This window comes from Vulpes vulpes, chromosome 9 (genome assembly GCF_048418805.1).
Source record: "Vulpes vulpes isolate BD-2025 chromosome 9, VulVul3, whole genome shotgun sequence".
Lineage (NCBI taxonomy): Eukaryota > Metazoa > Chordata > Mammalia > Carnivora > Canidae > Vulpes > Vulpes vulpes.
The window spans coordinates 11,202,785-11,212,446 of NC_132788.1; the positions used below are offsets into that span (position 1 = coordinate 11,202,785).

The 9,662-nt window shown below is 37.1% G+C and overlaps 1 protein-coding gene across 2 annotated transcripts; it reads right to left on the minus strand.

The window, feature by feature from the left end:
* Positions 1-742: 742 nt before the first annotated feature.
* On the minus strand, positions 743-4,493 carry CCL20 (C-C motif chemokine ligand 20). Of its 2 annotated transcripts, none has more exons than XM_026006170.2 (4): positions 4,354-4,493; positions 3,135-3,249; positions 2,346-2,423; positions 743-1,712 (listed from the first exon to the last, which is right to left on the minus strand). In XM_026006170.2, the coding sequence occupies exons 1-4, from the start codon at positions 4,433-4,435 to the stop codon at positions 1,691-1,693; spliced, it is 297 nt and encodes a 98-aa protein (XP_025861955.1). In that variant the 5' UTR covers positions 4,436-4,493; the 3' UTR covers positions 743-1,690. The 2 variants fall into 2 exon arrangements, with proteins under 2 accessions (XP_025861955.1, XP_072578520.1); XM_072722419.1 differs by having other exon boundaries at positions 3,135-3,246; positions 4,354-4,492.
* Positions 4,494-9,662: the final 5,169 nt, after the last annotated feature.

Here is a 9,662-nt window from a genome sequence, read left to right on the forward strand (position 1 = left end):
GGCATGGACTTTGCTACGTAAACACTGTGATAGTGACTCCTCTGGTTCAGGAAACTTTCATCTTATTTCTGGATTCTTGCTAGGTTTCACACACCTCAAGTCTCTCCTCTGCTTAGTGAGGCAAGCAGTTTCTAGAACCCTCTGCTTGGTCACTTTCCTTTTGGAAACTGCTTAAAGATGATGAGAAGGACTTTTGAAATAGAGAAATGTTTCTATGCCGAGATGATCATTCCTGGGTCTCTCACTGTTGACAATGAGGGACAAAGGGATTTCTCAAGGTATTTTCTAAGTGGTTATTATGTCACTGTAGTCACAAAGTATATGGGTACACTTTATTTTGAAAAGTTTTTTTTATTTTTTTCATGTTTTTTTAATAATAAATTTATTTTTTATTGGTGTTGAATTTGCCAACATACAGAATAACACCCAGTGCTCATCCCGTCAAGTGCCCCCCTCAGTGCCCATCACCCATTCACCCCCAACCCCCACCCTCCTCCCCTTCCACCACTCCCAGTTCGTTTCCCAGAGTTAGGAGTCTTTATGTTCTGTCTCCATTTCTGATATTTCCCACACATTTCTTCTCCCATCCCTTCTATTCCCTTTCACTATTATTTATATTCCCCAAATGAATGAGACCATATAATGTTTGTCCTTCTTCGATTGACTTACTTCACTCAGTATAATACCCCCAGTTCCATCCACGTTGAAGCAAATGGTGGGTATTTGTCATTTCTAATGGCTGAGGAATATTCCATTGTATACATAGACCACATCTTCTTTATCCATCATCTTTCGATGGACACCGAGGCTCCTTCCACAGTTTGGCTATTGTGGACATTGCTGCTAGAAACATTGGGGTGCAGGTGTCCCGGCGTTTCACTGCATCTGTATCTTTGGGGTAAATCCCCAGCAGTGCAATTGCTGGGTCGTAGGGCAGGTCTATTTTTACATAAATAAACACTGAGCTATGGATCTCTAATGGAGCTATGGATTTTCTAATTTTTGTTTTGTATGACTTTGACTTAAAAAACAAAACAAAAACCCTTTCCATTATAATTCATATAGAATGAGATCCAGGACCATAGGAAACAGAGATAAGGGGAACAGCCAGGCAGAGGTGAATGGGGAAATATGATTTCCCCTCTAAGTTTTATATTTACAATACCTTTAAATATTTTAAAAATCTTTTAAATACATATCTTAATAAGTGCTATATAACTTGATCAACAAGCAATTTTTATTTTATTTTATTTTCAATATTTACTTTTACCATCATTTTTCTCTTTTACAGGATAATTACAACAGTGTAGGAAACAAAGGATATAGAAGAAGAATGTTAAATTGTTTTGGACAAATAGCTCGCTGCTTATAAAAACTCCATATAACCTCATTCCTCTGAACACAATATCATACATCATACTAAACATGAATAGCTTATAGGAAATTAGTATTAAATAGAAGAAACACAAAAAAAACATATATATATATATATAAATAACATAAAATAGAGTTTGACTCTAATGTGATGCTTAACAAAGCAAACTATGATGCAATATGTATCAACTTCATTAATTGGACAAGTCCCCTGAAGCACAAGTCAAGTATGTGCTAAACTCTCAACCACCAACTCCAGCTAGATTCTTTTTGTTCATGGGTTCTGTCCAATTCCATTCCAGAGAGCATCAGCTTTTTACATCTTCTTGACTCTATGGCTGTAGAGAAAAAAAAAAGAAGGAAAAAATAAGCAAAAACAGGGCAACCAGCTGGGAGGAATGGCTTTTGTGCCTGAAGGTTGCCCCTCACTCCCTAATCTCATCTCAGGGTGGTATGGCCGTAGACGATGCCAGCAGCTCAGAGTCCAGAGGAGATAATCGAGGTTCAGAGAGGAAGGGCCTTGCCCAATGTAACTCAGCTAGCTGATGACAGAAACAGGACCAAACACTTATATCTTTAAGTTCAGTGCCTGCTGCACCTTTGTGTTAGGTGACTTCTGTTCATATTGATAAAATGTTATTCTCTATTATCATTGATGTGGTTTGACTCAAATGTCCCCCCTTAAAATTCTACAGTACTGGGGTGCCTGAATGGCTCAGTCAGTTAAATGTCTGACTCATGATTTTGGCTCAGGTCATGATCTCAGGGTTGTGAGATCGAGCCCTGCATCAGCCTCCACACTCAGCAGGGAGTCTGCTTGAGATTCTCTCAAATAAATAAATCAATCCTTAAAAACAATAAAATAAATACAATTCTATAGTGCTTAGGCATAAGGGTCCCAGCGAGCCTGTGATCCAGCATGGCCCTTGCCCCAGACATTTGAAGAGGAGCCAATGGCAAATGTCCCATACCTGAGGAGACGCACAGTCCGTTTCACCCATTTCTTCTTTGGATCTGCACACACAGCCTTTTTTTTCTTCGTGTAAAAGCTAAACAAACAAACAAACAAACAAACTCAGAAAATGTGATTCGTGCTTAAAGAGTTTCGAATGGCTATTTCATAGAGCATGCAATGGAAATTTTGTATTCCAATGGACTGCTCTACCCACTAAGAATTTTATTTCAGAGGTGAAACATCACACCAAATAAAAATTGTTTCTTATAAAGCTTGCTGCAAGAAATGAGAGGATTCTCTCTTACATTCTCTGTATAAATAGATGTGCAATGACTGGAAAATAAGTCTCAGAACTGTAATTTAATTTTGTTGCTGGTGGTTACACAAAATATGTGTATATCCAACCAATGACCGATATCATTTTAAAGTATAACATCCTATATGAATCAAGAATAGTACATTTGAAAGTATAATAACTCTGAGTTTTTACATACAGCCCCAACCATTCTCTGGTAGAAGATGCTCCTTTCAAAATTTGTCTCTCGTATTTTCCCGAGATGGCATGTTAGTAGCTAATAAGTATATCTTAAAAAGTGATTTTGCCCTCAACTCTGTTTTTTTTTTAAGAACTAAGCTTTTACCTTATTCTAGTCCTATCTAAACTTTGAAATACATATGTACTATCAAAACAAGCATATCTTTGCCACATCAATTATTTCTGAAACTCCAGAAAGGTAAACATTTTTATACTTGAAATTCTCACATATTCCTAACACAATTGAATGACAGTCAATTAATAACTTACATAACGGCATTGATGTCACAAGCTTCATTGGCCAGCTGTTGTGTGAAGCCCATGATAGATCCGGGAGGAACGATATGTTCTGTATATCGAAGACAGCAATCAAAGTTGCTTGCTGCTGAAAAGAAATTAAAAGGATTGAGTCCACATGAATGAATGTATCCTCTAATAGGTATTATGGAACTACTTGAAGTTGTGATTGTATATGGTAAAGAAGCTACTTAGAGAAACAGTTCCAATGTCTTTGAGGCCTGATTTAATGTAGTTTCCAGCTCTCTTAAAAAAAAAAAAAAGGCTTATGTGATGGGTGATTTGGGTTCAATAATATAGTTTAGAAGCCTATGACTTCTAACAAAAGGAATATCTTTAGTGAGAAACACAAACTAATAGTGTTTTATTTAAGATCATTATAACCACTCAAGAATAGGAGTATCTTCCACTTGGAGAAATACTTATAATCTTCCAAATTCAGAAAATGAATAAATATGGAGATTTCAACCTATTACTTGGCTACCAAGCATTGAGAGGAGGGGAATGATACGAAGTTACAAAGGAAAATGCACTTCATAGGAGCTGCAAAAGCACTTTGCAACTGTATTGGTGGAAATATTTTATTTTGGCCATAAAAATTCAATACGTGCATTTTCAGGAATGCACCTGTCGCTAAAAGGGATGTACTCGCATAGTCAAAAAGCAATATTCAGACACTACCCCAGGTTAAATTATAACCTACTGTAAGGTAAGGGATAAATACTATCTCTACGTTGTCCAAAAATAGCCCAAAACCATGTAAGGATGGAGAAGTCAGATTCTATAATCTGCCCCTAAAGGATGAGTTTTGAACTCTACTAAAACTATTTAGGTGGAAAGTGAAAATGTTGGAAAAGTGGGACTGCTTCCCGCATTTCAGAATGACCTCATTCACTGGTAACATTACACAACTTACATCACTCCTAGAAATAGCACTTAGGCCTTGTTTTGGACCTTGAGGGTCTCTAAGAGTCCAGCCTGCACCAAATATCTGCTGGGATTGACAGCAGAGAAAAAGCCTAATCACCAGCAATAACCATTCCCTCCTTACTCACCAATGAGCTGACAACTCCCATCACTTCCGAAGACTTTCTAGCACCCTCCCATTCCTTGGGGACACCCACGTGAGCTCAAGGCTGAGGAGAATGAAAACAGTTCCTCCACCTGTGTTAGCAGAAAGAGTGATACTTACCTTCTGACTTGCTGCAGAGGTGGAGTAGCAGCACTGACATCATCAAAGCAGCCAGGAGCAAATTCTTGCTATTACACATCATTTTCAGCTCAAAGAATAGATCTGCTCAGTGCTGGGTACCCAGTGCCCTGAGAGTGCTGCTAGGTTCTGATAGCAGCCTGGGTCTGGGATGGCCCTACTTATAGCAAATATTGGGAATGTACACAGAAGGCGTGTTCTAACATGGGTTTTCCCCCATTGATCAACCTGCCCCATCATGTCGTCACAAAGAAAAACCACAGGGAAAACTTCCTGCCTTTCCCTAATGTTGGGAAGCCGTGAAGGTCAGGGTGAGGGGGTGGTGTTTGAGAAGGGGAAAAGCCTGCTAAATCCTTTGGGTTTTCAAAGAGGGAAGAGGGAAAAGCAGCACTGCCCTGTGGCTCAGGAATGGTTTTCATGTAGTTTTAATTTAATCTTTTGTTTCTGAAAAGAGAGGACAAGGATTAACAGGGATACAAAGGTCAGCCCTACACAGAAACATTACAGGACATTCTATTGTTACATTTTTTTGCTTTCCAGAGTCAATTGGGAGCAGGAGGATGAGGTGGAATGCCAGGCATACCTGGGGATGCATTTATAATTGCATAGTTGGTGCTCAGCTGTCACCAAGACCTGGAATTTCTAGGCTACCATTCAGATTAGGTAATACGGCAATGCTATAGTAGTGTTCCTAATTTTGGTGGAAAATACCAGCCTCAAATAAGACTCAATCCTCAGCTTCATCATGTCAATTCTAAGAATATTCTACATTTGCATGACTCTAATCAATATTGCAGCCCAGAAAATAATCCCCACATGCCCTTAACTCTGCATGCTGAGGTAGTTACATAACTTAATACAAAGCCTCAGAAGGGTTGAAGAAAAAGAGACAATCAACAAAATCAATGTCAAATAATAATAATAATGATCATAATGTACTATGACTCCATAACCTATGGTGGTGTAATGAGAACTCTCCACAAAGGAGAATGAATATTAGTGTATGCTAAGGATTAGGTTTGTAGGAAGAGTTTTTGGAGGTAAGAGATTTTTTTTATACCATCACAGGCATGGGTTACACATATATACATATACTTTAAAATTCCTAGAATTGTACATCAAGAGAAAAAAATGACTTGTATTTCATGATTATTTAAAAAACACTGAAATCATTAAACAAAAACTCTCCACTACACACAAATATATTGGAAGTAAATGGATCAAAAAAGATATACCATATAAGCAATAAACAAAAGAAAACTGGAGTTTCTATGTCTATATCTGGAAAAATAGATTTTTAAAAAATGTGTTACTATAGGTAAAGAAGGAGTTCCATAATAATAAAGGATCAATCCATTGGGAAGATAAAAGAATTATGACTATACATACACCTAATAACAGCACCCAAAAATACATGAATCTAACCTGACAGACTCAAAAGGAGGAATAAAAGTTCAACAGTAAAAGTCAAATATTTCAATACTATTTTTCAATAATAAATAGGAAAACCAGACAGAAAATCCAGAAACAACACTGTAAACCAACTAGACCCAACAGACATCTGTAGAACACCCTACAACAGAGTAGATAGCCTTCTCAAGTGCACATAGAACATTCTCCAAGATAAATCCTATGCTAGGTCATAGAGCAAGTCTTAATAAGTTTAAAAGGATTGAAATCATACAAAGCATGCTTTCAAATCACAATGGAATTAAATTAGAATCAATAACAGAAGGAACTTTGGGAAATGTATAATCAGATGTGGATGTTAAATGACACCTTCCTATATAGCCAATGTGTCAGAGAAGAAATAATAAAGAAAGTAAAAAATACTTTGAAATGAATGAAAACAAAAACACAGCATACCAAAATTCACGTGCAACAGTGAAAGTACTGCTCAGAGGGAAACTTACAGCAAGGATACATGAAATAAGAAATAGCAAAACAACAGAGGAAATCAGTGGAACTAAAAGTTGGTTCTTTGAAGAGGTCAACAATATTAACAAGCATGAACTAGACTAAACAAGACAAAGCAGGTGTGGGGGTGCAGGGAGTGAGAGAACTCAAATTGCTAAACTCAGGAATGAAAGAGAGGTCATCACTACCAATTGTAAGAAATAAAAAGGACTATGAACAATTGTATCGCAACAAGTTAGATAGTAGAGATGAAAGGGACAAATTAGTAGAAAGATACAAATTCCTGAAACTAACTCACGTAAACATTAGAGTTTAAAAAGCTCCATAACAAATAAAGATATCACATCCGTAACTAAAAATATTTCCATAAAGAAAAGGCCCAGACCCATACAACTTCACTAGTAAATTCTACCAAACATTCAAAGAAAAATTAAAACCAATTCCTTCACAGGCTTTACCAGTAAGTAAAGGAAGAAGGATTAATGTCTAGCTCATTCTACAAGGACAGCATCACACTGATACCAAAGTAAGATAACAACATCACAAGAAAGTAAAACTACCAGCCAGTATTCCTTGTCATTATAGACACACACACAAATACTCAGCAAAACATTAGTATACTGTATCCAGAAACATAAAAAAGGATCACACAAGCAAGTGGGATTTATCCTAGGAAATGTAATACATAATATTAACTGAATTTTTTAAAAGTATGAAATGTATTTGACAAAACCCAATACTATATTATAATAAAAACACTCAACAAACTAGGAAGAGCATAGAACTTCCTCAACCTGATAAAGGTTATCTATGAACAATTCCACAGCTAATCTTATATTTACTGTTGAACAACTGAATGATTTCCTCCTGAGATCAAGCCCAAGACAAGGATGTCCATTCTCACCAGTTCTATTCAAAATTGTACTGGAGATTCCAGCCAGGATAACTAGACAAGAGAAGGAGAAGGCACCCAGACTGGAAAGGAAGTAGTAGCGATTTTATTTGCAGATGACATGATCTTATATAGAGAAAATCTTAAAGAATCCACTAAAAAAACTATTGGAACTGGTAGGTTCATCAAGGTTGCAAGATCTGAGATCAATATGCAAAAATCAATTGTATTTCTAGACACTCTCAATGTTCATTGATAATAATGTTCACCTGAAAATAAAATTTAAAAACAGTCACTTTTGTAATTAAAAAAGAATTTAAAAAGAATAAATTAATTCTTTTTTAATTTGAATTTAAAAAGAATAAAACATCTAGGCATAAATTTAACAAAAGATGTGGAAAATACAACTAAAACTACAAAATATTATTAAAGAAGACTTTTTTTAGATTTTTAAAAATTTATTCATTAAGAGACATATGGAGAGAGGCAGAGACATAGGCAGAGGGAGAAGCAAGTTCCCTGAGGGGAGCCCAATGTGGGACTCGATCCCAGGACACCAGGATCACGACTTGAGCCGAAGGTAGATCCTCTCAACCCCTGAGCCACCCAGGTGTACCAAGACTTCTAAATAAATGGAAAGGCTTCCCAGGTTATAAACTGGAAAAATGACATTGTTAACATGGCACTACCCCCCCCCCTCGCCCCCAATCTGCAAATTCAACACAATTCATATCAAAATTCCAGCTGGCTTATCTGCAGAAATAGAAAAGCCAATACCCAAATTCATACGGAATTACTAGAGATCCCAAATGCCCAGAACAAACCCAACACAGAAAAGGAAGAATAAAGTCAGAGGACTTACAGTTCTTGATTCCAAAACTTACTGTAAAACTACAGTAATTAAGACATGTGGTACTGGCATAAGTGTACACATGTAGATCAATGGAAAAGAATTAAGAGTCCAGATATAAATACCCTTGTTTAGTCAACTTATTTTTCTTTAATGGTGCCAAGATCCTTAAATGGAAGAAAAAAGGTCTTTTAACAATGATCACATGGTTTCCTTCATATGGGGAATATTATAAAAAAATAGTGAAAGGGATCATAGGGGAAAAGAGAGAAAATGAGTGGGAAAAAATCAGAGAGGGTGACAAAACATAAGGGACTCCTAACTCTGGGAAACGAACAAGATGCAGTGGAAGGAGAGGTGGGTGAGAAGATGGGGTGACTGGGTCATGGGCACTGAGGTGGGCACATGATGGGATGAACACTGGGTCTTACACTATATGTTGGCAAATCAAACTCCAATAAAAAATACAAAAAAAAATCTATGAAGAACTTATCAAACTCAACCCAAGAAATAAACAATCCAGTCATGAAATGGGCAGAAGACATGAACAGACATTTCTCCAAAGGAGACCTATGCATGGCCAACAAGCCTATGAGAAAGTGCTAAGCATCACTTGTCATCAGGGAAATATAAATCAAAACCACAATGAGATACCATCTCACACCAGTGAGAATGGCTAAAATTAACAAGACAGGAAACAACAAGTATTGACAAGGATGTGGAGAAAGGGGAACCCTCTTGCAATGTTTGTGGGAATGCAAGCTGGTGCAGCTACTCTAAAAACAATGTAGAGGTTCCTCAAGAAGTTAAAAATAGAGCTACCCTATCACCAGTAATAGTACTATTGGGTATTTACACTAAAGATACAGATGTAGTGAAATGATGGGACAACTGCACCCCAATATTCATAGCAGCAATATCTGCAGTGGCCAAACTGTGGAAGGAGCCACGATGTCCTTTGAGAGATGAATGGATAAAGAAGATATGATCTATATACACAATGGAATAGTACTCAGCCACCAGAAAGGATGAATACCCACCATTTACATCGATGTGGATGGAACTGGAGGGTATTACTCTGAGTGAAAGAAGTCAGTTGGGGAAAGACAATCATCATGTTGTTTTACACACATGTGGAATATAAGAAATAGTGAAAGGGGCTATAAGGGAAAAGAGAGGGACTGAGTGGGGAAAAATTAGAGAGGAAGACAAACCATGAGAGACTCCTAACTCTGGGAAACAAACAAAGGGTTGCAGAAGGGAGGTCATTGGGGGGATGGGGTAAGCTTGGTTATGGGCACTAAGGAGGGCGCTTGATGGGATGAGCACTGGGTGTTATATACTATATGCTGGCAAACTGAATTTAAATAAAATATTTTTAAAAAACAACAACAAATGGTGCTGGGACAACTGGATATCCACATGTTGAAGAATGATGTTCACCCCTTACCTCACAACATGCACAAAAATTAACACAAAATGGATCATAGACCTAAATATAGGTGCTAAAATTATGAAACTCTTAGAAGAAAACTCAGGAGTAAATCCTCATGATTTACTCCAAACTTTGAAAAATAGTTTAACAGTGCCTCAAACGGTTAATCATAGAATTACCATATGATTCTGCAATTC